Below are 27,254 nucleotides of genomic sequence, written 5' to 3'. Positions count from 1 at the left end.
GCAGCATCTTTTCGGAGATCCTAATTTAAGCACAGTTAAAGGTATGAAATACATCAACACTTCAGATGTTTGAAATGTCTCTGCCTGCTAAATCTGACTGGCTTTAAAATAAATAAATAAAATATCTTTGCTTCCACAGAAGTGATGAGTAAGTCTCACAAACACCATTCCTATGAAAACTAGGCAAGACTCCTAACCCTACCTTATGTTTTGATGTGTACTTTTAATCTTCATGGTCAATTACATCCCTTTGTCTAGATAAGCACTTCTCTCCAGTACCCTACTCCTAGCCTGGCCGATATCCTACATAGCTGCTGGTTTGGAATTAACTCTGGAATAAACTGTGTATGATGAGACATTCAACCTAAACAGACGAATTGTAAAACCAGAGGGGCTGAAAATACTGGACAACTTTTCTTGTTCTGAGCTTCACTCTGAGGACTGCCAGCTCTGTCTAATACATCACACACAGACACTGTTTTATGAGACTAACCTTGTCCCACTCCTGTTCAGAGGTCACATGCTTATCCAAAAACTCTGCCATCCCAATGCCCATTCTCCGGCAAATGTCGGCAATCACTGTTTGGTATTTCTCAGCCAGATTTCTAAACTCAAGGGAGATCTGAAATGGAAACCGTAAAAACACAGACATCATGAAATATGTACAGACATGGCACCAAAGATCACAAGGCAAACAATGGTGGAATTAATTATGACTCTGCAATGGTTCATCTATAAGCCTAATTCAGGTCATACATTTTTTTGTTTTTGTTTCTGTTTTTGAGATGGAGTCTCGCAATGTTGCCCAGGCTGGAGTGCAATGGCACGATCTCAGCTCAGTGCAAACTCCGCCTCCCAGGTTCAAATGATTCTCCCGCCTCAGCCTCTCCAGTAGCTGGCATTACAGGCATGCACCACCACGCCCAGCTAATTTTTATATTTTTAGTAGAAGTGGGGTTTCACCATGTTGACCAAGCTGGTCTCAAATTCCTGACCTCATGATCCACTAGCCTTGGCCTCCCAAACTGCTGGGATTACAGGCATAAGCCACTGAGCACAGCCTCATGTTTCTTATTATTTCATAAATTTCATAAATATTAAAATAGAATGGTCTAAAAATGCTAATGTTTCTAGATTCAAAAGAAGATTCAAAGTCTCACTACACATTTCATCTTTCCAATGTATAATGAGATGCTTCAACATAAAGCTGGGTAGAAGAGTTTTTGGGAGAACAGCTTGTTTAGAGAAACCTCATTATGAGAAAGATTCATTTGTGCAAACATGGATCAAGCACTTCCTATGTAACAAGTATCATTCTAGGCACTGGGGATATACAATCAAGGCAACAAACAGAAACTCAGACCCAGAGTTGCTTCCAAGATGCCCCAAGTAGGAACAGCTCTGGTCTACAGCTCCCAGCAAGAAGGATGCAGAAGATGGTTGATTTCTGCATTTCCAACTGAGGTACCTGGTTCATCTCATTGGCATTGGTTGGACAGTGGGTGCAGCCCATGGAGGGTGAGCCAAAGCAGGACAGGACGTCACCTCATCCAGGAAGTGCAAGGGGTCAGGGGATTTCCCTTTCCTAGCCAAGGAAAGGCGTGAGTGACTGTACCTGGAGGAACAGTATACTCTGCCCAAATACTGTGCTTTTCCCAGTCTTCGCAACTGGCAGAGCAGGTGATTGCCTCCAGTGCCTGGCTCGGCGGGTCCCATGCCCATGGAACCTTGCTTGCTGCTAGCCAAGCAGTCTGAGATCAAGCTGCGATGCTGGAGCTGGTGAGGGGAAGCGCCTCCCCGCCCTTGCTGAGGCTTCAGTACGCACTTCTATGCTCACAGTGTAAACAAAGCAGCAAGGAAGCTTGAACTGGGTGGAGCCCACCGCAGCTCAGCAAGGCCTACTGCCTCTCTAGATTCCATCTTTGGGGGCAGGGCATATCTAAACAAAAGGCAGCAGACGGCTTCCGCAGATTTAAACATCCCTGCCTGACAGCTCTGAAGAGAGCAGTGGTTCTCCCAGCTCGGCATTTGAACTCCAGTAACGGACAGACTGCCTCCTCAAGTGGGTCCCTGAGCCCCATGTAGCCTGACTGGGAGGAGACACCTCCCAGTAGAGGCCGACAGACACCTCATATAGGTGGGTGTCCTTCTTGGACGAAGCTTCCAGAGGAAGGATCAGGCCGCGATATTTGCTGTTCTGCAGCCTCCACTGGTGATACCCAGGTAAAGAGGGTCTAGAGTGGACCTCCAGCAACTCCAACAGACCTGCAGCTGACGGGCCTCTCTGTTAGAAGGAAAACTAACAAACAAAGGAATAGGATCAATATCAACAAAAAGGACACCCACACCAAAACCCATCTGTACGTCACCAAAATCAAAGACCAAAGGTAGATAAAACCACAAAGATGGGGAGAAACCAGAGCAGAAAGGCTGAAAATTCCAAAAACAGAACGCCTCTTCTCCTCCAAAGGAACGTAACTCCTCACCAGCAAAGGAACAAAACTGGATGGACAATGAGTTTAACGAGTTGACAGAAGTAGGCTTCAGAAGGTTGGTAATAACAAACTTCTCCAAGCTAAAGGAGCACGTTCTGACCCATCGCAAGGAAACTTAAAACCTTGAAAAAAGGTTGGACAAATGGCTAACTAGAATAACCAGTGTAGAGAAGAGCTTAAATGACCTGATGGAGCTGAAAACCAAAGTACAAGAATTTCACCAAGCATACACAAGCTTCAATAGCCAATTCGATCAAGCAGAAGAAAGGATATCAGTGATCGAAGATCAAATTAATGAAATAAAGTAAGAAGACAAGATTAGAGAAAAAAGAATGAAAAGAAATGAACAAAGGCTTCAATAAATATGGCACTATGTGAAAAGACCAATTCTATGATTGGTGTACCTGAAAGTGATGGACAGAATGGAACCAAGTTAGAAAACACTCTTCAGGATATTATCCAGGAGAACTTCCCCAACCTAGCAAGGCAGGCCAACATTCAAATTCAGGAAATACAGAGAACACCACAAAGATATTCCTCGAGAAGCGCAATCCCAAGACACATAATTGTCAGATTCGCCAAGGTTGAAATGAAGGAAAAAATGTTAAGGGCTGCCAGAGAGAAAGGTTGGGTTACCCACAAAGGGAAGCCCATCAGACTAACAGCAGATCTCTCAGCAGAAACCCTACATGCCAGTAGAGAGTGGGGGCCAATATTCAGCATTCTTAAAGAATTTTCAACCCAGAATCTCATAACCAGCCAAACTAAGTTTCATAAATGAAGGAGAAATAAAATCCTTTACAGACAAGCAAATGCTCAGAGATTTTGTCACCACCAGGCCTGCCCTAAAAGAGCTCCTGAAGGAAGCACTAAAAATGGAAAGGAACAACTGGTACCAGCCACCGCAAAAACATGCCAAATTGTAAAGACCATCGAGGCTAGGAAGAAACTGCACCAATTACTGGGCAAAATAACCAGCAAACATCATAATGTCAGATCAAATTCAAACATGACAATATTAACCTTAAATATAAGTGGCCTAAATGCCCCAGTTAAAAGACACAGACTGGCAAATTGGATAAACAGTCAAGGCCCGTCACTGTGCTGTATTCAGGAGACCCGTCTCACGTGCAGAGATGCACATAGGCTCAAAATAAACAGCTGGAGGAAGATCTACCAAGCGAAAAAAAAAAAAGCAGGGAATGCAATCCTAGTCTCTGATAAAACAGACTTTAAACCAACTAAGATCAAAAGAGACAAAGAAGGCCACTACATAATGGTAAAGCGATCAATTCAACAAGAAGAGCTAACTGTCTTAAATATATATGTACCCAATACAGGAGCACCCAGATTCATAAAGCAAGTCCTTAGAGACCTAGAAAAAGACTTAAAGTCTCTCATTATTATTGTGTGCGAGTCTAACATCCCACTGTCAATATGAGATAGATCAATAAGACAAAAGGTTAACAAGGATATCCAGGACTTGAACTCAGCTCTGGACCAAGCAGACCTAACAGACATCTACAGAACTCTCCACCCCAAATCAACAGAATATACATTCTTCTCAGCACCACATCGCATTTATTCTAAAACTGACCACAGAATTGGAAGAAAAACACTCCTCAGCAAATGCAAAAGAACAGAAATTACAACAAACTTTCTCTCAGACCACAGTGCAATCAAATTAGAACTCAGGATTAATAAACTCACTCAAAACCACACATCTACATGGAAACTGAACAACCTGCTCCTGAATGACTACTGGGTACATAATGAAATGAAAGCAGAAATAAAGATGTTCTTTGAAACCAATGAGAACAAAGACACAACCAACCAGAATCTCTGGGACACATTTAAAGCAGTGTATAGAGGGAAATTTATAGCACTAAATGCTCACAAGAGAAAGCAGGAAAGATCTAAAAACAACACCTAAACATCATAATTAAAAGAACTGGAAAAGCAAGAGCAAACAACTTCAAAAGCTAGTAAAAGGCAAGAAATAACTAAGATCAGAGCAAAACTGAAAGAGATAGACACACAAAAAACCCTTCAAAAAAAAAAAAAATTAATGAATCCAGGAGCTGGTTTTTTGAAAAGATCAACAAAACTGATAGACCGCTAGCAAGAAGAAAAGACAGAAGAATCAAATAGATGCAATAAAAAATGATAAAGGGGATATCACCACCAATCCCACAGAAATAGAAACTACCACTGGAGAATACTATAAACACCTCTATGCAAATAAGCTAGAAAATCCAGGAGAAATGGATAAATTCCTCGATACATACACTCTCCCAAGACTAAACCAGGAAGAAGTTGAACCTCTGAATAGACCAATAACAGGCTCTGAAATTGAGGCAATAATTAATACCCTACCAACCAAAGGAAGTCCAGGAACAGACAGATTCACAGCCGAATTCTACCAGAGGTACAAAGAGGAGCTGGTACCATTCCTTCTGAAACTATTCCAATAGAAAAAGAGGGAAAACTCCCTAACTCATTTTATGAGGCCAGCATCATCCTGATACCAAAGCCTGGCAGACAAACAATAAAAAAAGAGAATTTTAGGCCAATATCCCTGATGAACATTGATGCGAAAATCCTCAATAAAATAATGGCAAATTGAATCCAGCAGCACATCAAAAAGCTTATCCACCACGATCAAGTCCGCTTCATCCCTGGGATGCAAGGCTGTTCAACATACACAAATCAATAAACATCATCCATCACATAAACAGAACCTATGACAAAAACCACATGATTATCTCAATAGATGCACAAAAGGCCTTTGACAAAATTCAACAGTCTTTCATGCTAAAAACTCTCAGTAAACTAGATATTGATGGAACGCATCTCAAAATAATAAGGAGCTATTTATGACAAACCCAAAGCCAATATCATACTGAATGGGCAAAAACTGGAAGCATTCCCTTTGAAAACCTGCACAAGACAAGGATGCCGTCCTCTCACCACTCCTATTCAACACAGTATTGGTAGTTCTGGCCAGGATAATCAGGCAAGAGAAAGAAATAAAGGGTATTCAATTAGGAAAAGAGGAAGTAAAATTGCCTGTTTGTAGATGACATGATTGTATATTTAGAAAACCCCATCATCTCAGCCCTAAATCTCCTTAAGCTGATAAGCAACTTCAGCAAAGTCTCAGGATACAAAATCAGTGTGCAAAAAATCACAAGAATTCCTATACACCAATAACAGACAAACAAGGAGCCAAATCATGAGTCAACTCCCATTCACAATAGCTACAAAGAGAATACAATACCTAGGAATCCAACTTACAAGGGATATGAAGGACCTCTTCAAGGAGAACTACAAACCACTGCTCAAATAAAAGAGGCCATAAACAAATGGAAGAACATTCCATGCTCATGGATAGGAAGAATCAATATCATGAAAATGGCTATACTGCCCAAGGTAATTTACAGATTCAATGCTATCCCCATCAAGCTACCAATGACTTTCTTCACAGAATTGGAAAAAACTACTTTAAATTTCACATGGAAGCAAAAAAGAGCCTGCATAGCCAAGACAATCCTAAGCCAAAAGAACAAAGCTGGAGGCATCATGCTACCTGACTTCAAACTATACTACAAGGCTACAGTAACCAAAACAGCATGGTACTGGTACCAAAACAGATATGTACACCAATGGAACAGAACAGAGGCCTCAGAAATAACACTACACATCTACAGCCATCTGATCTTTGACAAACCTGACAAAAACAAGCAATGGAGAAAGGATTCCCTATTTAATAAATGCTGCTGGGAAACCTGGCTTGCCATATGTAGAAAGCTGAAACTGGATCCCTTCCTTACATCTTATACAAAAATTAACTCAAGATGGACTGAAGGCTTAAATATAAGACCTAAAACCATAAAAACCCTAGAAGAAAATGTAGTCAATACCATTCAGGACATAGGCATGGGCAAAGACTTCATGACTAAAACACCAAAAGCAATGGCAACAAAAGCCAAACTAGACAAATGGGATCTAATTCAACTAAAGAGCTTCTGCACAGCAAAAGAAACTATCATCAGAGTAAAAGGCAACCTACAGAATAGGAGAAAATTTTTGTAATTTATCCATCCAACAAAGGGTAGTATCCAGAATCTACGAAGAACTTAAAAAAAATTTACAAGAAAAACAACAACCCCATCAATAAGTGGGCAAAGGATATGAACAGACACTTCTCAAAGGAAGACATTTATGCAGCTAACAGACATATGAAAAAATGCTCATCACCACTGGTCATCAGAGAAATGCAAATCAAAACCACAATGAGATACCATCTCAAGCCAGTTAGAATGGCTATCATTTAAAAAGTCAGGAAACAACAGATGCTGGAGAGGATGTGGAGAAATAGGACTAAATTTACACTGTTGGTGGGAGTGTAAATTAGTTCAACCATTGTGGAAGACAGTATGGTGATTCCCCAAGGATCTAGAACTAGAAATACCACTTGACCCAGCAATCCCATTACTGCGCATATACCCAAAGGATTATAACTCGTCCAACTATGAAGACACAAGCACATGTATGTTTACTGCGGCACTATTCACAATAGCAAAGACCTGGAACCAACCCAAATGTCCATCAATAATAGACTGAATAAAGAAAATGTGGCACATATACACCATGGAATACTACGCAGCCATAAAAAAGGATGAGTTCATGTCCTTTGCAGGGAGATGGATGAAGCTGGAAACCATCATTCTGAGCAAAGTATCACAATGACAGAAAACCAAACACTACATGTTCTCACTGCTAAGTGGGAGTTGAACAATGAGAACACATGGACACAGGGAGAGGAACATCACATACTGGGGCCTGTTGTGGGGTGGGGGGCCAAGGGAGGGATAGCATTAGGAGAAATACCTAATGTAAATGACGAGTTGATGGGTGCAGCAAACCAACATGGCACATGTATACCTATGTAACAAACCTGCACATTGTGCACATGTACCCTAGAACTTAAAGTATAATAAAAAAAAAAAAAAGAAAAAAAAAAACTCATACCCTTGAAGAGCTTAGATTCTAGTGAGCAGATCTGCCAACCATTTTATCTCATTAGTTACCCAATTTATATTATGAAGCTATAGAGTCTCTCTCACTATTAAGGCTATACTTTTAAATTCATTAAACAACTCAGTATGAGGCATGCTGCCCAATACTTTTTCCATAGTCCAAGCCCTAATGTAAACAAGTTGAATTGATGTTTTTAAAATTTATTGTTACTGCCCAAATATCTTGTTTTAAGTTCAAAGAATTGTTTATAGGTTAGCAAAATACAATATAAAAACACCATAGGAAGTCTTAAAACATGAGAGCCTACACATAATACTGCAAACAGTGAAGAGATTTGGTTAAACATTTAAAGTATGCAATATACCTGGTCTGTGTTTAGAGAAAAGTTAGAAAAACTTCCTCGGAAAACACCTAAAATTAAGAGCCCAGAGGAAAACCAAGTGGCCGGCTGATTGCAACATACCAGGAATTCACATAATTTAGGATTTCTGATTAACATCAACTGTCAATACCCCCATGTCCCTTCGGGGAAAAAAAAAAAACCTATAAAATCAATCTGGTATTTCCAGAACTCTTTCCAAAAAGTTTTTCTTTGCACAACAGCTGTTCAAGCCAATGTCAAAAGGTAATTCCTTCTTGTGGCTGAAACAAACTAGTGATTCTACAAGAGGTTATTAGAATCCCTGAATCTCCATTGGACTCTGCTCGTTCCACAGATCCTTGGTTAGACCAGTTCTATTTATTAGAGAGGAAAGGCCAATGAGGGTGGGAAGGAGCTTAGACTCCTCCAGAACACTTTCACTTCTGAACTTCACCTATCCTTCCAATGACTTTTTATTATTTATTACGTAATTGTACAGTTCTATAAGTAAAAACAAAAATATACAGGAGAAAGTGACAATGAAGAGGTCTACGTTTTTCCCAGAAACCTAGAGGATGGACAGGGCTTTCCTGACTCCGCACTCAGTGCCCAGTTTCATATGTTCCCCGGGTACAACAATAAGCCATGACATGTGAATTGAGCCAGGAGGGCTTTTTCTGCTTCCAGGTAATTCTGTTTCACAACACAGTAGATTTCCATGTTCTCAGATCACTTTCTGATGGTTCCAAGTACAAGAAGGAAGGTACCAGAGCGAGTCCACAGGGATAATGGAGAAAGGCCAAATCCCACATAGAGGGTAAGAGTAGCAGGGAATACAGATACAAATTCCTCTGATTAGAAACCTTAGAGGTAGTAAAGTATGCGAGTGACTAAGCACAAGAGATCTGAAGCCAGACCTTCCAGATTCATTGATTCTGTCACTTAACTTCACGAGTAACCCTAGGCAAAGTACTTAATTTCTCTGTGCCTCAGTTTCCTCATCTAGATAAAATGTAGATAATAACAGTACATTATGTACTAGGTAATTTCCCTGTTAAACGATGTTATAGATCAAATAACACAAAGAGTAAATTAACGATGAAATATATTTAGTAAGTAACTCATAGTAAAATGCTAAATAAGTGGACACTATTATTGCTATTATCATTTAAAAATAAGGCTGTATTATTACTTAAGCTATGTTTACAGGTAGACTTCTAAGCCTTCTAGCTTTCCACTAGTACCAGGTGAGAAAGATACGTGCTCATGTACTGTATAATGATGTTTCAGTCAACGGAGACTGGAAATACAATGGTGGGCCCTTAAGACTGTAACACCCTATTTTTACTATACCTTTTCTATGTTTAAATACACAAATACTTACCACTGTGCTCCAATTGCCTACAGTATTCAGTACAGTACCATCCTGTAGAGATGTGCAGCCTTGGAGCAATGGCCTGTACCACAGAGCCTACGTCTGTAGTAGCTATGCCATCTTGGTATGTGTAAGTACACTCTATGATGTTCACAGAATGATGAAATCATCTACCAATGCGTTTCTCAGAATGTATCCTGTGGCCATTCATTAAGTGATGCATAACTGTACTCTAATCGAACCCCTAACATACAATGAGAGTTCTAGAAAGCCTGACTTGAACTGGTATCAACTAATGATCACTAAAGTATAAAGCATCAGGTTCAATCTACTGTACATTGAGGCGGAGGTCACTTGGTTAGAACACTGTATTGAGGCTTATTCCTAAATTCCGCAAGGCCTGGGATAAGAGGACAAATGGAGGCCCACATACTATATGTAGCTAAAAATTTAAAAATGATCAATCGAGCTAATAACTTAAGTAAAATATATTGTATCCTCCTGCACTGACAAACATATCTTCATAACAACCTGGTTGATTCGGGTTTGAATTTAGAATTCTTAGTCCCTCAGAGTTTTACTCCAGAATGCAGCAGGGCACCGACAGCTGATCCCCATATCCCAGGCTCTTCCCTTCCACTGCTTCCTGAATCCCGCTCTGTCCAGCACTGGGAGGCACCTCACATTCATTTCAGAGGATATCCCAGCCCTCGGTGCCAGGATCCATCCACAACACTCCCCAACACAGCCCTTGGCCATCACTCAGGCCCAAGGGCACAGTCAATGGTGGCACATTCCCACCTGGAGGAGATGGACTGACCTTAGGAAATAGACTGTGCGGACGCAGACGTGGGCTCAGGGATTTGGGGCAAGGAACTCCAGATGTCCAGAACGTGGTACAGAAGGAGAGCCCACGAGAGCTGAACAAGCACATTCCCATGGCCCCAGTGACCCCTCACCCCTTTGGGAGTGAGGGGGCCTAGAATGGGGCCCTCTAAAGTGAGGAGTTCCACTTGCCCCAGTCTAAGAGCAGTACTGTGTGTGAGGCCAAGCTATCAGTCCCCTTTCACACTACTTGTTCCATCCTGGGACCTCTTAGCCAAAAGCTGATTGCAGGCCTAGCCCCACACAACTGGTTTCAAAGACATACTGAGCTGTATCAGCACATACACAAATCACTCCTTAAGAAGACAAGGCACTATTAATTCCCATACAGTCCCATCTCAAACTGAATCACAGACTGGAGGGACCTACAATTCAAGTAGCTTAAAATTATATATGCGCGCAAAACACACAACTTAGTACATCTTTATATTCGTAAGGATACAAAAGGTGAACAACAGTGAAAACAGCCGTGCCTGGCTTACGCCTTCTGCTCCCTTTTACTCTTCCCGGGGCAACTGTGCTTTCAAGAGGATGGAATCTCTAACTCTACTACCCAAAAAAGAAAACGATGAGTTCAGTGTTCACATCTGAAACCTTCCAGAACTAAGCATTATTTTTCCACTGGAACACTGTATGAACACAGGAAGACACTGAAGTTTCACAAACATGTTGGAATATCATCTGGAAATCTGACGGCGATATTCCCCAAAATTATGTTAGCATTCACACACTTTCATATTCCCTCATTTCTGCTGAGTGGCTAGGGCTGCCTTGACTTAGCAATACCTAAGACATTTATCCCATGCCCCAGAAATTTTTTAATTATTATGAATCCACTCAAGTCAAATGTACCTTGGCTGTTTTTAGAGGCTAGGTCCAGCTAGAATAATATTAGTTGTTTTTAAGTGAGAATGCACTTCCATTATAAATGGGGTATTACTACCTCCTCTGCTTCAGCAGAATTCAGAGGCCCATCAATGAATGGCCACAGATTTCCCATCAAAGGAAACCCATCCTCTGGTCATCAGGTGTCCTGTGAGTGTCAAATCACCAGGACCTTCCCAGGGTTACAGTTCTAATTCTCACCCAGCTAGTTGTCATAAATTTTCTTTCTTGTCTTAAATTGTACTGTATAAACTCGAATTATTCTTCAGCTATTTTCTTCTCATTTGTATTATGTTGTACTATATTTGGGCTTTGGTACTTAAGGTCTGATCTTGGCAATCTGAAATAGCCTTTGCACCGCAAGAGTCTTCCCCAAACATTCCTTTTTTTTTTTTTTTTTTTTTTAAATATTGCTCCCATTATGCCCAAGAATCAAAGATTCTTTTGTTTGGTGGAGGACTCTCTGTCTGTCCACTTAGCTCCCTCCCAACTCAGCTATAGATTAGGTTTGTTTCAATAACATAAGGACTGTTCTCCAAAAGCTCTGGCAACTGTGGACAAAAAGGGCTTCTTCGAGCTATTACAGAACATGTGACTTTGCTAAATCAAACCTTTATTTGTAAGATATGGAAGAATCAGTTATTTGTGTGATAAGACATGCGAATTCTAGGATAGTAGGACCTAGGCAGATGTCCACATGAACTTGAGGGACTTTATAAAGCTTAGGATTTTAACTATAATCCACTTTACTCCAACAAAATAGACCAAATAGCTAATATTTACAGAATACTTACTCTGTACCAGGCACTAAGTACTTTACATGTGCGAAATTAATCCTCTCAGCTCTAACTTTACAAACGAGGAGACAGAGACACAAAGCAGATAAGGAACTTGCCCAGGATCACAAGTGAAGTGGCAGAGGCTCACCCTGCTTCTCAATGCTCACCCTAGCTGCCAACAGACACCACCCCCTATGCCAGGCTGCTACCCATCTTGAGCAGCAGTCCCATGCTACCAGGCTCAGGGTAGTCAAGAGGCCAGCAGTGTTACAGGTAGGCTGCATTATACAGTCAGCAGGCTTTTGTGAGCTAGCCTGAGAATCTTTCACAACACTAAAATGTGAGTGCGTCTTCCCACAGGAAGAAACACTGGACTTCCAATACTGATAATAACAGCAGTAGCTAACATTCTAAGAGCATTACCTACATTAATTCTTTGAATCCTCAGAATACCATGAGGTAGGTGTTATTATTACCCCTATTTTATAGATGAAGAAACTGATGCACAGAGAGTCTTTGTAAATAACCAACAGTTTAGTAAGTGGGAGATTTGAGATTCCAACCCAGGCACCCTGGCTTCAGAGTCTTGGCTACCAGAGTTCTTAACCCTCACATTATGCTGCCCTCAGACTGCTTATTTAACCTTTCTCCACGGGTATGGAGGCTACCGGACAACCACATTAGCAATTATGAACACAACAGTCCGTAGACAAGACGCGTAACTCCACTCACCGTTGGGAAGTCCTCCAGCACCTGGCGATCCTTCTCCTTGCTCTCCATGAACCGCCAGTCTGGTTGGTAAAGGAAAGAGTGAAAGTTGTGTAACAGCGGGACCTTCTTTTCCACACTGATGGTCATGTCATCTTCCAGTGTGTCCAGAGCTCGGAGAACCAGATAAAATATGCAAACTGCGTTGCTGTAAAAAAAGGAAAAACTATTAATATATTGGAACAAACAGCCAAAGATATTTTATTTTAAAATAACTTGTGCCTGGCCACTTTCTAAACCCATCTCACCCTTAACTCTAAAGAACTATAAGGATATCCAAAGCTTTTCATACTTAACGAAACTTATATTAGTTTTCCTTCCTTACATGAGAGTAATGAACTTCTGTAGTTTATTAAAAAGCCTACTAGTTGAATGTCACTACTACTCCCAGAAGTGAGTTGCATTTAACCAATGTAGAACTATGGAGACCAAAAGACCAAACGTTTAGACCGAACTAATATTTAGCAAATAGAAAAGAAAGTCAAAAAACACACTAACTTCTCAGTATAAATACGATCATACATAAAGGCAACTGGTCTAAGTTCATGGGTGTAATCTGCACAGAGACAGCTTCTAAAGAATCAACCCAATATGCTAGAAATAGAAATGCAAAGTTGGATAAGGGAAGCCGAGAAAATACACGACCTGCTCACAGGCAGGTTCAGCTGCCAGGACTAAAAAAAGTTAATAAACATCATCCCCTCCCCCCTCTTCTCTGAAAGGCTGGGCCCGCAGGGACTCTACTAGGTGGCAAAGAGCCTGGAAGGGCTTTCTAAAGTAAACACATAGGGCCGGGCTATGTTCTGGCTAAGGCACAGCAACGAGGCTGCAACGCTGAGCGCTATATAAAAAGGTAGGTTCCAACACACTCAAAGGTCCCTGGACAAGCTTTCCTCCAAGCCAGAGACGCTGCCTCCATCACTCACCGCATTTCCCCATCCAGCGCCTGGATAACAGCTGCGAAACTGCGACTGGTCTGATTGAGATATTTGTAGCAAGTTTTCAGGCTGCTGCTGAGCGAGTCCTGCGGGCAGACAACACACACGGCGGTGGGAGACGTCGAGGAGCAGGAGTGGGAGTGGGACTGCGGCAGGCGGCTCCACAGCCTGCCGCCCTCTCCCCGAGACCAGTCCTTGCAGGGCCAGGCGGCAGGAGGCAAGCAGCAGCCCCGCGGGGCGGTGCCTGCGCCCGGGCCCCTGGGCGCCGCGGCGGGACTCAGCACCAAGGTGCGCTTGAAGAGGGCCATGGCTTTGGTGCCGCAGGCGGCTGCGGCCATGGGAATCGCGGACCCCCCGGAGTTTTTCCTCCATAGACTCAAGCAGATCTGGGAAGCGCCCGACGAGGGGCGGGACGGGCTCGCCCTCTATTCGAATACGCGCTGGGCCGACCCACAACGGGCCCGCCCCGCAGCCCCGCCCCCGGCCTCCCGCTCCGCACCGGCCCCTCCTCCCGCTGTTGCCCTTCTCACCAGAACCCACTGGCCGCTAAGGGAACCCAGAGCACTTCCGAGCGGCTCGCTCGTCCTCCCAGTGACAGAGTCTCCCTAGACCAAACTCTACTCGGGCTCCGCTGAATCGTCTTCCCAACAAGGCCTGGACTTTGTATTCAACGCGTCTGTCTTTGCGTCGCCCACTTTTACCAAGAATCCTGCTAAATTGATTTGACCAGAATCCCCCAACTTCAGTATCTGATCACCCTAGACAGCCGATCAGGTTCCACATCCCCCTCCATCCCTCAGGTGATGTCTGATAACTCTGGCCTGCCTTCATCAAGAATGCACACCCCTGTGTTTCCTCGTAATAATTTTCCATCCACTGACATCCGGCTCCCCCGCCATCAATTCCTACTTTTCTTTGCATTCGGAGTGGAGCAGTTCTGTACCGAGGTCTCTCTCCTCTTACTGCGGTAGTTTTTCTGAATAAAATCTGTTTTGCCGTTTTACTACCACTGTCCAACCCTGGTTTTTCTATGACACCTGTTAAGCCTCTACTGTTCTCTAGAAAGCCAGCCATTCCTTTCAAGATGTCTTGTCATCTTTCCCTTCGAAATTAATGGAATGCAGCGCACTGACCTCTACTCTTCCCTAAAGCAAACAAGGACTGTGTTTTTCCGAAAGGGAGAAAAAGCCTTATTTTAAATGCAAGCATATCAGAAAGAGTTGCTGTTTGTAGTGTGTATTTTTTCATGGACTATTTTTTAGAGCAGTTTTAGGCCCACAGGGAGTGGAAAATACGGCGGGTTCCTATTTGCCCCTTCCCTCCCCTCACCCCACAGTCTCACAACAGTTCTTTTTGGGAGACACTGGAATCATTTATCCAACAGGGCCGGGTGCGGTGGCTCACGCCTGTAATCCCTGCACTTCGGAAGGCCAAGGTGGGAGAATCACTTGAGCCCAGGAATTTGAGGGCAGCCTGGGCAACATAGTGAGACCTTGTGTTCATAAAAAAGTTTTTAAAAAAATTTTTAAAAAGCCAGGTGTGGTGGCGCCCACCTATAGTCTAGCTACTCAAGACTAGCTACTCAGGAGGCTGAGGTGGGAGGATCGCTTGAGCCCAGGAGATACACGTTACAGTGAACTATGATATTGTATACTGCAGAGTGGGACCCCATCTCAAAAAAATAAAAAACAAATATCTAACAGGAGTGGTTAAAAAAATATGGCATATCCACTTCTAGGAAATTCCATAGTCACTTCAGAATGATAACAGTGAACCCTGGGCTCTGGTGGGAGGTTTAAGTGAACTATGTTGTTTTTATTTGTATATATTTCCTATCATGAATACGTATTTTGCCAAAAGGGTCAATCTTTTAAATCACATGATCCTGAAAAAGTCATTTTATTGCCATAAAAAATATTAGTAAAAACAAGTATTTACTGGGCACCATAATATTAGTAAAGTTCAGCGTCTGGCACATAAATATATTCAGACATGGTGTAATGAATAAATGAAGACATTCATCGAGTATTTTAAAACAATTCACCAACTCCTTCCTTCTCAAAATATCGAGAGGCAAGATTTCAGAGTGAAAGAAACAGAATACCCGCTCTGGACTGAGCTCCAGAGCAGCTCTTCACATAGCCTGACCATTACCAGGCTACAGCAGGCAGGGTTTTTAACTGCACTGCCAAATGTCATGTTCAGTCCAACTAACAGTTTGGGGGCTGATGTTAAGCCACGAGTTTCAATCAATGCCAAGACACAGTCCCCCTAGATTTAAACCCCAACACTCTTCAAGAACACTACCCCTCCTTTCCATACAGCCCTCCATTCTGAAAGGGAGCAAGCTAAGCCACTTACTCCTCCAGCTCGTACCCTGCTGCTCTTTTTCCTGTCACCTATTTGTTTCAGTCCCTTACCTTGTAAACAGGTTTATTCAAATCAACAATAACAAAACAGGAAGACACAACTAGTAAGCACACTATGGAAAAAAACACTCACTAAAAATTTCTACTGCTTGATTCCCATGAGCCAGGGGAGAAAGCAAGCTCAGGCTACTGGTGCCTGTCCCTCTTGGGTTTATCTATTGCAGTCTGAGATTCAGTGCACTCCCAAAAGCTGGCAAGTGGGAGAAAACAGGGATGGAGGGAATTTAGAGGAAGGGTGTGGGGGTGGTCAGGAGAGGACAAGACCAGACTCCCAGGAAGGGGCTCCAGCCTCAGGCTGAAAGTTCCACAAGTGAACAGCTACCAGCTACCAGCCCTCCATGGAGCCTTCCTCACTTTAAAATAGAATAGATTTCTCCAGGAGGGGAAAAAAAACCACAAACTTGAGAACTGAATTTACATAAATTTACATAATCAGATTGATAACCACCATTTATCAAGCACTTAACTCCATGCCAAGCAGAATGCGGACATCACCTGTGATCCTTACTCAATCAACCCTTTAAGGTCTCACAGGCCCATAGTCCACTGAAACATCTGTGGCAAGACCTGGGGCAGAATTTAGCATTTTTAGTGTTTTAGAAAATAGGCAATAAAATGCATATACAACCCTAGTCAGTGTGAAGTAGCACCTCATGATTATTTCTTTAGCAAAACATTTGAATATACTAAGTGGGATGAATGAAGCCTCAACTTCAATTCAAGTCAGGTTTTGCTGCCAAGTGATTCTGAGCCAAACTCACAAAAAATTGTTTTCAGACCATCTTAGAGTTGGGAAGTTGTGGTTAAAAAATCGTTACCATACATACATCCCTATTTTACAGATGAAGTAACTGTGGTTCCGAGGTTAAGTTACCAAGGTTGTTCACCGAACTTAATAGCGTCAGAAATCGGACTTAATAACAGACTTAAGAGAAGATATTAGTCTAAATAACAGGATTTAGATTGGACAGAAGCCAGATCTGCCTGATTACAAACAGCCTGCTCTTTCCATTACTCTCGGCTTTTGGGTGATGCCACACAACTTGCAGGCGGCATATGCCCGTAGATTTACTGTTATGCACCTAAAAATTCAGTGAAAATCAAGTTTACTAAACCTTGAAATTCTATAGCCAAATGCTTCTGTGATAGAAATAATCAGCCCTCAATATCTGCTAAGTGTAAATTTTTTCCCTAGTTTGCAGAGAGAAACTGGTTGGGTGCAGTGGCTCACACCTGTAATGCCAGCACTTTGAGGCTGAGGTGGGAAAATCGCTTGAGCTCAGGAGTTCAAGACCAGCCTGGGCAATGCAGCGAGACATTGTGTCTACAAAAAAATTTAAAAATTAGCCATGCATTGGTGACACGTGCCTGGAGTCCCAGCTACTCAGGATCAGGAAGCCGACGTGGGAGGATGGCTTCAGCCAAGGAAGTCAAGACTGGAGTGAGTCATGTTCAGGCCACAGCATTCTAGCCTGGACGACGGAGTGAGACCCCCTCTCAAAAAATAAAAATAAAAATAAAGGCCGGGTGCAGTGGCTCACGCGTGTAATCCTAGCACTTTGAGAGACCAAGGCGAGCAGATCACTTGAGGTCAAGAGTTCAAAACCAGCCTCGCCAACATAGTGAAACCCCGTCTCTACTAAAAATACCAAAAAATCAGCCGGGCGTAGTGGCAGGTGCCTGTAATCCCAGCTACTCGGGAGGCTGAGGCAGGAGAACTGCTTGAACCCAGGAGGCGGAGGCTGCTGAGGTCACGCCACCACTGCACTCCAGCCTGGGTAACAGAGCAAGACTCCATCTCAAAAAAAAAAAAAAAAAAGAGAAACTAAGATAATGTTAAGTGAAGGGAAATGTGTTTTTCCAATTTATTTCCCCTAATTAAAGGTTCAGGTATTTTTTTTAACGGCTCATGGGGATGTAAAAACTGCCCAGAAAGACTACAACTAACAAAACAAATACTGCACCATATTATCAGAGCTAGAAGAAATAGCTCAAGTCTCGCTTTTAAAAAAATTCAAAATGTACAAAAACAGTATACTGTGAAGTCTTTCTCTACCCACTTACCATGACCACCCACTTTCCCTCCCAACAGGTAACCAATGCTACCATTTTCTCTAAGTCTTTCTGTAGAAAGGAAAGAGACATAGAGGAATGAAGTCTGGACCCAAATGAGGTCTGACTGCACTCAGATCCCTTGCCCTGCTAGTATCTTCCTCTGCAGTGCTTTTCTCCACCTGAAAAACTCTACATTCGCTTTTTTGAATTGTCTCTCTTCCACTAAAAAGTAAGTTTTATAAAATCAAGGTCTTCACACCTAGCTTGTTCACTGTTGTACCTCCAGCACCTAGAACACTATCTGATATACAATTGGTGGTCAAATATTTGTTAAATAAATGAATGCTACATCTAAATATAAAAAGTGACATCTGCCATATCAAATAATAGAAGTTATTCTGCAGCAAAATAATTAAAATAATGTAGCACCGGCAAAGAAAAAATGAAGAAAATTGAATGTTCTACAAATAGACTGAAGGATGTACCTGTATTAAAGATAGCATGTGAAAAATAACACCAAATGAGGGTGTAGTCTACTGGGGACAAAAACCAGAAATTTATTTGCTAGTGTGTTTACTGAAGCACATGGACACTGAAAGAAAGACTCCGATGTTCAGGCACCTATCAAGCCTCGGCCTGAGTCACATTTGCTACTGTCCTGTTGGCCCAAAAAAGTCACAGAAATCAGCCAGGCTGGTCCAGACCAGAAGAACTTGGCTGAATTTGTCTATTCATTCAATAATCACGTACGAATAATTTTCTTGTTGGAATAAAAACACCTCCTATGCATTCATTAAACAAACAGTACAGGCATGAGGCAGATAAAATCTAACTAAAACCAAGTTCTGACCTTCCACCAACCACCTAGCTAATCCATAGACGTACAGATAACTCATTGGAACTTGGAAGCGTAGATAGGCGATTTTAAAACTCAGGAAGCACCGAGGATGAAGCAATGGAAGGCAGCAAGGCGGGGAGAGCTCCGGAGGAGGTGGTGAAACTGTTGGAGTCAGACTTCATTCCAGAAACGGCCTTCATGTGATGTTATCTGCATAGTTCATTCCGCTTACCAAAAAACTCACTCGTCCTCTCCCACGTAACCCACCCACATTGCCTCAGATGTGTAACCCTCGGGTTAAAACACCGGTAAGCGCCGATGCTCACGGAGGGGACGAAACGGGGAGCGCAACCACCGGGAACCACGCAGAAGTCGCTCATGCACAGGGCGGCTTGCGGGGGCAGGGACAGGTCAGCCACGACGGCCGCGTCCACCCGGGCCGACAGGGAGAAGGCTCGAGGGAAGGGGGACGGGAACACCCAGGCGTCGGCCCTGCTCGCCGCGCCCCTTGCCCCAGATCCGGGCCCGGCCGCTCAGGCCCTGAGGCCGGCCCAGCGAGCTGCCTCCCCGCCCTGGGCAAGCAGGGATGCTCGGCCCACCTGGTCCATCTTGGGCATCACCTTCCGCTTGCCCCCGATCCGGAAGCGCACCAGGTTGTAGAACTCTTCGGGGTGGCCCAGGCATTTCACGAACTCCATCCTCGCGCAGGCGGCGGACTCCCGGGCGCGACTCTCACCTCTGCGGTCCCCAGGCTCTCACCGGCCGGCTGGACCTGTGGAGTAGGTGCTTCGAGGGGCTGGCCGGACAGGGGGCAGGCCTAGTACGGCGACGCCCCGCCCGCCGCTCCGCCCACTTCAACCGGCCTCGGCCGCCAGCGGGGCTACCTGCGGCCTCGTGGGGTGGGCTGATGGGCGCTGATTGGCCAGGGCCGCTCACACTAGGAAAACCCTGGCCAATCAGTGGCGGAAGGAGCCTGGCGTGATAACACCCTAGAAGCTCATTGGAGGCCGAGAAAGAGGCCGATGAACGGGATTGGTGCCCTGATGGAGCCGGGCCTTTGTTTTCTTCCGCTTACCCCGGCTGGGAGCACGAACGCTGTGGGGACTGGAAGTGAGGCGGTGGGGCTTAGGGTGCGCAGGAGCTCAGCGGTGTTCGGAGTCGGCAGAGCAGTGCGGGGCTGCTTCGGAGTCGGGAGAGCAGTGCGGGGCTGCTTCCTCCCCACTTGATCAATAAGTCGCCCACGTGTCGGGCCTTGGTGGCCCCTGCCAGCCGGGTGAGCTCTGCAGCCCCTCTCTGTAGAGCCTAAAACCGTGAAAAGGCCGGGCCAGCGCCAAGCTGGGCGTCTTTACTGTAACACACCCGAGCACAGCCCAGCTCGCCTGCCCGCCACCGCCATCCAGCCCCAGGGAGCCCCGCACACTCCTGGAGCTTCAGCTGCCCCCTCTTTAGTGTTTACTTGAGATCCAGCTTAGTCCTAGAAAAAGGAGCTGAAGCCTTAGCCTGTAACAGGAATGTGGAAACTTCTCTCATCCTAGATCTCTCCAGCCCTAGAAACTACTGGCTACCCGGCCAGGCGTGGTGGCTCACGCCTGTAATCCCAACACTTTGGGAGGCCAAGGCGGGTGGATCACGAGGTCAAGAGATCGAGACCATCCTGCCCAACATGGTGAAACCCGTCTCTACTAAAAATACAAAAAAGCCGAGTGTGGTGGTGGGCGCCTGTAGTCCCAACTACTCCGGAGGCTGAGGCAGGAGAATCACTTGAACCCGGGAAGCGGAGGTTGCAGTGAGCCAAGATGACACCACTGCACTCCAGCCAGGCCAACAGAGCAAGACTACGTCTCCAAAAAAAAAAAAAAAAAAAAAAAAAAAAAAAAAAAAAAAAAAAAAAAAAACCTACTGGCTACCTAAGCCATCCTGCACTCTGTTTTAACACAGCAACCAGTAATCCTTTTAAAACCTGTCAGGTCTAGCCGAGCGCGGTGGCTCATGCCTGTAATCCCAGCACTTTGGGAGGCCAAGGCGGGCGGATCACCTGAGGTCCGGAGTTCAAGACCAGCCTGGCCAACATGCTGAAACTGCGTCTCTACTAAAAATACAAAAATTAGCCAGGCATGGTGGCAGGCGCCTGTAATCCCAGCTACCTGGGAGGCTGAGGCAAGAGAATCGCTTGAACCCAGGAGGCAGAGGTTGCAGTGAGCTGAGATCGCGCTACTGCACTCCAGCCTGGGGGACAAGAGCGAGACTTCATCTCAAAAACAAAAAGGAAACCTGTCAGGTACGTTCACTGCCCAAAGCTGTTCAGTGTCTCTCCAACAAAAGCCAAAGCACCTACAGGGATCCTGAGAGGCTGCAGCCTTCCACCCAGATTACCTCTCTGGCCTCCATCTCTTATGGTTTTGCTTTCTCTGGCCCCAGGACTTTTTGCCTAGCTGTTCACTATTCCTGCACTATCCCCCAGATACTGGCTTGACTAACTCCTGTGCCCCTCGAGTCTGCTCACACCTCATCTAGACCCACCTGTTTGCCCTCTCTCACATTTCCACCACTGCTAATCCCAGGGGGGTCTACTTGCCTATATTTACCATATTCTAATACATCATTTACTTATGTAGTAGATTACAGAGTGTTTCCCCTACTAGTGTAAACTAAAAATCCTAAGCCCCTACCACTGCACAGCCCTCCCACTCCCCACCTCGGCCAAGGGAACCCCAAAAAATCTTAAAAACTTAGTTTCCAGCCATGACGGTATAAAAAGTAAAGTAGAGGTTCCTCTTCAAAGACTTTCCTCCCCATTTAATTAGGAATAAATAGTAACTTCTCTTAGAAACAAACTTTATTCAAAGACCTGTGCTAACATTCTTAAATATCTGCTAGCTATGATAAAGAAATCAATGTACTTCATGTTCTTAGCTCTCACAATTTAGCCTAAATACTTGCCCTGGCATGCTTATAGTGGTCCAAGCAAGCATTAGGTCATAGCCTGTTCCTCTTCCTTATTTGAAGGTGTTTTTACCTTTCTCAGCATTCCACAAGTTACTTCCTCCTTCCTTTGTTCTCCTTTACCTTTGCCTCTTTTAAAAACTTCTAAGTTGCTAGCCAATCGGGACAAATACAGAACGTGAGGCACCGTTCCAGCCAATGGAAACTAGACACAAGCAGTGGGTGGACGAGTCAGGTTATAAATGACCCTGTCTCCTTTGTTTGGTATACTCCCATGGCAAAACTGCTGGCGAGTGTACCCTTTCTGCAGGAAGTAAAAATGGCCTTGCTTAGTAAATTAATGTTCAAGCGCCTTTTTTTTTTTTTTTTTTTTTTTTTGAGACAGAATTTCACTCTTGTTGCCAGGCTGGAGTGCAGTGGCACAGTCTCGGCTCACTGCAACCTCTGCCTTCTGGGTTCAAGCGCTTCTCCTGCCTCAGCCTCCCGAGTAGCTGGGATTACAGGCGCCCAACCACCACGCCTGGGTAATTTTTCGATTTTTAGTAGAGACAGGGTTTCACCATGTTGGCCAGACTGGTCTCGAACTCCTGACCTCATGATCCACCCGCCTCGGCCTCCCAAAGTGCTAGGATTACAGGCAAGCCACTGCGCCCAGCCTTCGAGTGCTATTTCTTCTTCATTTTTTTTTTTTTTAAATGGAGTCTCACTCTGTCGTGAGGCTGGAGTGCAGTGGCGCGATCTTGGCTCACTGCAACCTCTGGCTCCCAGGTTCAAGTGAGTCTCCTGCCTTAGCCTCCCAAGTAGCTGGGACTACAGGCATGTACCACCACGGCCAGCTAATTTTTGTATTTTTAGTAGAGACAGGGTTTCACCATGTTGGTTAGGATGGTCTCAATCTCTTGACCTCGAGATCCGCCCGCCTCAGCCTCCCCAGGTACTGGGATTACAGGCGTGAGCCACAGCGCCCGGCCTACAAGTGCTATTTCTTTATGGCACCAGGGAACAAGCATTTCAAATAATGGGACAGGAGATCAGATAGCCCTCATTGTACCCCCTTCCTTTTGGAGTTCATACACAACTGACCGGCATTAACATTAAAACAGAGATCATAAGACTAACGGAACAGACTCTGCGGCAGTAAGATACCCAATTATAAACAGGACCTAAGGCTGTGCAGGCAATGGTGAAGTCAGGCACACCTACACTTAAAGAATCAACTAAGCTCTAACTGCCACAGGGTTCTTTTTCTCCAGCAGCTAAACGCTGGCCTTCAGATAAGCAACAGTAAAACACTTGCAGCTCCACCAGACAGTGACTAATTGAACCCCTGTTCCACCAGCCATAACTACAGCTTTGACTGGTCAAGAGACTGATTTCAGTAACTTTCTCCTGATAAGACCACCGACCGTGGACTGGTCTGGCCGGTTTACAGGGACTGTACACTCAAGGCGCCTTCCTGTCCTAAAAAGACCTTTTGACATATAGGGCGTAATTGTAATGCATTCACATGTTGAGTCTCTATCCCAAAGTGAATATGGGTCATATATTACATACATGTTTCTTCAATGTGTCAGGTCCGCCATCATAAATATTCGTAGCTCCTCTTGTAACCTGTTAAATATGTACATTTAGCCAACCCAGTCAGCATAAAGCTCCTACCTCAAACGCCTTTTCCTTCAAAGTGCCCGTCTTTGGTCTAAGCTGGAAGCATGCTGTAACCCTTTAGAAGAAATAAAGTCTCTCCTCCCTTTCTAAATTGATAAATCATATTTTTTAAGTCAACACTAGAAATCTAAGCTCAATGACGACACACCTTTGTTTTGCTCACTAATGTCCCCTCAAGCATCTGGAATAGTGCCCAGCACATACTGGCTCAATGAATATTTATTGGGTGCTCAATGAGTATTTATTGAATTGAGCTGCGTGTAGGACACGATGGTGCCTAAACAATGCAAAGTTAGTTAACGTGCCCATTCTTTAAATCTCTCTTCCATTAAATCTGCTTCTCCTGTGGATAGCATTAACAGCCTCTCAGTTTTGTAATCACAAAATCCAGGTGTCATTGATAACGCCCTTTCTCTCCTTATATTCACCCCTTCAAAATCATTCATCAAGTCCTGTGGAGTCCAAGAAAACAAATATCTTTCATTTTAATCTCTCCTCCCTGCTCCATCTTGGTTTAAGCCACATCTTCTTCCCCAAACCATGTTGAAGTTGACTTCCCCTGTCCTTTCCCATATGGCAAGTAGAGTTACTCGTCTAAAACACACACTGGGCTGGGTGCAGTGGCTCACACCTGTAATCCCAGCACTTTGGAAGACCGATGCAGGGAGATCACTTGAGGTCAGGAGTTTGAGACCACCCTGGCCAACATGGTGAAACCCTGTCTCTACCAAAAATACAAAAATTAGCTGAGCATGGTGGTGGGTGCCTGTAATCCCAGTTACTCTGGAGGCTGAGGCTGGAGAATCGCTTGAACCCAGGAGCCGAGATCACGACACCACACTGCAGCCTGGGCAACAAAGTGAGACTCCGTCTCAAAAAAATAAAAAATAAAAACAAAAATAAAAACACACACTTGATTATAATCCTTCCATTTTAAATTCCTCCAATGAAATGTCTTTTTTTTTTTTTTTTTTGAGACCGAGTCTCGCTCTGTTGCCCAGGCTGGAGTGCAGTGGCGCGATCTCAGCTCACTGCAAGCTCCGCCTTCCGGGTTCACGCCATTCTCCTGCCTCAGCCTCCCGAGTAGCTGGGACTACAGGCGCCCGCCACTGCGCCCAGCTAATTTTTTGTATTTTTAGTAGAGACGGGGTTTCACCGTGGTCTCGATCTCCTGACCTCGTGATCCGCCCGCCTCTGCCTCCCAAAGTGCTGGGATTACAGGCGTGAGCCACCGCGCCCGGCCTTGAAATGTCTTCGAATCAATGGATTGATTTAAAGGAAATCAAGCTTTCTGGCATAGAATAAAAACGTCCTTGCCATTTGGCATCTACATCCTTTGTTGGGATTTCAGCCTCCTGTCCACCCATTCTTGTACTACTTTCACACCCTGATCCAGTCCTAGCAGCACTTATTGTCCCCCCAAACAGGCTACAGTACTTCACATCCGGCCTTGGCCCAAGCAATTCACCTGCCTTCAATACGCTTCCTGCTCCTTGCCTAGCCACCTGCCACACCTCCATTACAGCTCAGGTGGAATCTGCTTCAGGAATCCTTTTCTGGTGTTTCCTGGCCTCTCCTTTATCTGTTCCCCTCCCCCACCGTTTTGTTTGTTTGTTTTTGAGTGTGTGTGAGAGACAGACAGGGTCTTATGTTGTCCAGGCTGGCTCAAACTCCTAGGATCAAGGATCTTCCCATCTCAGCTTCCCTAGTAGCTGTGATTTATCTGTTCTTTAAATGCAACAAACACCTGAACATCTACAATGTGGCAGCAGACATGGGAAAAAACAAAGATGAGTAAGATAAGGTTCCACACCCAAAGAGCTTACAATGCAGAGGAAGAGACAGACATGTTATGTGATGGTCCTATTTGTTAGAGACACAGTTGAAGCCCCTAATCCAGCTCCCTCAGTCTGACTTAGGTGCCCACTTGGAAGCTGAACATAGGAATGGATAACAACCAGACCCTATATAACAGAACTATGGCTTAAACAACCGCTGCTGCAAGCAGTCCAAGGAACTCAAAATGAGATAGGAGGCGAGATTCAACTCCAGAGGTGGGGTTCAGACAGCCGACCAAATTGAGGACTAGCTAAAACAGGGAGGGGCCGAAGCAGCCTTCCGTAAGACACGCGCACCAGCGTGCCATATCAGTTTACCATTGCCGTGGCAACACCCAGGATTTACCACCCCTTTCCATGGCAATGACCCAACAACCCAGAAGTTACTACCCTTTTCCTACAAATATCTTCAGAAACTGTCCTTTAATCTGCGTGCAATTAAAAGTAGGTATAGATCTGACTGCAGAACTGCCCTGAGCTGCTTTCAGCACACTGCCTGCGGAGCAGCCCTACTCTGCAGGAAAAGTCACGGAGCTGTCACACTGCCTCTTTAACGAAGTTGTTTTCTTCCACCTTACCACTGGCTCACCCTTGAATTCTTTCCTGGGGAAAGCCAAGAACCCTCATAGGCTAAGGCCCAATTTGGGGCTGCCTGTCCTACAAGAAAACCACAACCTCAGCAGCAATCAGCCCCAAATGGTCAGGACTCTTGCAACTCAGAATCAACCACAGAAAAACAAATACGCTCCTCAAACCAATCACTGAAGACACCTACCTCTATCAGCTGCTTCCAACTTCCCCAGGCCAGAAGCCTCCAGTCAGAGCACTGCTGCAGCCTTCCCCTTTTCCACCGTAAAGCTTCCCACTCCCCTGCCTGCCTCGGAGTGTCCACTAAGTACAAAACTCCCTTACTACAGCAAGCTCCGAATCAAGAGCCTCATTTGTTTGTGTTCATTGGGCTGATCTTTACTTTCACAGACCTCAGTACTTCTACCATGTTCAGTGGTTCCTCCCAACCTGAACTTTCTGTATTCTAATCATCTCTTGTCTGTTTCGCCACCTCACTGTGGCCCCCTCAAGCGCAAGGGCTGGGCCTACACAGTATCTGGCCGAGTGTTTACAGCGTAATCAGATCTGTTCTAGAACGCTCAGAACACAAACAGTCCAGTCACTTAACCCCCATCCTCACACAGCACTTTTTCCATTAACAGAAACACTTTACATACTCCCGTTACAGTAAGATTTGGCTTTGTGTTTTGTTTAGCTTTGTATTCCCAAATCCTAGCATTTAGGAGGCATTTAAGAAATATTTATGAAATGTCTAAAGCCACTGTGAAAATCTACGTTAAATCCCCCGTTTTTCACAATGTCAGTTATCACAAAACCCCAACTCATGAACTAAACCAATCTTTCACCTTAGAGTCTGTCTAGTCTAAGTGTGTCCGGAATTGGTGGGTTCTTGGTCTCACTGACTTCAGGAATGAAGCCGCCCACCCTCGCGGTGAGTGTTACAGTTCTTAAAGGCGGCGTGTCCGGAGTCTGTTCCTTCTGATGTTCGGATGCGTTCGGAGTTTCTTCCTTTTGGTGGGTTCGTGGTCTCGCTGGCTCAGGAGTGAAGCTGCAGACCGTCACAGCGAGTATTATAGCTCTTAAGTCGGCGCGTCTGGAGTTGTTTGTTCCTCCTGGTGGGTTCGTTGTCTTACTGGCTTCAGGAGTGAAGCTGCAAACCTACCCCGTGTTACAGCTCATAAAGGCAGTGCAGACCGAAACAGAGAAGTATTAAAATTTATTGCAAACAACAAAGCTTCCCGGGCGTTGCAAAGGGACCCCAGCATGTTGCCACCGTTTTTTTTTTTTTTTTTTTTTTTTTTTTTTAAAGGCAGCTCGCTTTTATTGTCTTATCTGGCCCCACCCACACCCTGCTGATTGGTCCATTTTACAGAAAGCCGATTGGTCT

General features: G+C 44.6%; 1 protein-coding gene across 11 annotated transcripts in view; it reads right to left on the bottom strand.

The window, feature by feature from the left end:
- FDFT1 (farnesyl-diphosphate farnesyltransferase 1) overlaps positions 1-27,006 on the bottom strand; it is a 50,584-nt gene extending 23,578 nt beyond the window's left edge. The window contains exons 1-7 of one of the 11 annotated variants that reach the window (XM_054656426.2): positions 26,713-27,001; positions 23,349-23,405; positions 19,927-20,153; positions 19,451-19,623; positions 13,518-13,615; positions 12,556-12,739; positions 494-622 (exon numbers count right to left, since the gene is read on the bottom strand). In XM_054656426.2, the coding sequence (XP_054512401.1) occupies positions 494-622; positions 12,556-12,739; positions 13,518-13,615; positions 19,451-19,549 (510 nt within the window). In that variant the 5' untranslated portion in view covers positions 19,550-19,623; positions 19,927-20,153; positions 23,349-23,405; positions 26,713-27,001. 11 annotated transcript variants of the gene reach the window in all.
- Positions 27,007-27,254: the final 248 nt, after the last annotated feature.

This window comes from Pan troglodytes, chromosome 7 (genome assembly GCF_028858775.2).
Source record: "Pan troglodytes isolate AG18354 chromosome 7, NHGRI_mPanTro3-v2.0_pri, whole genome shotgun sequence".
Taxonomy (NCBI): domain Eukaryota; kingdom Metazoa; phylum Chordata; class Mammalia; order Primates; family Hominidae; genus Pan; species Pan troglodytes.
Note: the sequence above shows the minus strand (reverse complement) of the source record. Positions and strands in the feature narration are given on the sequence as shown.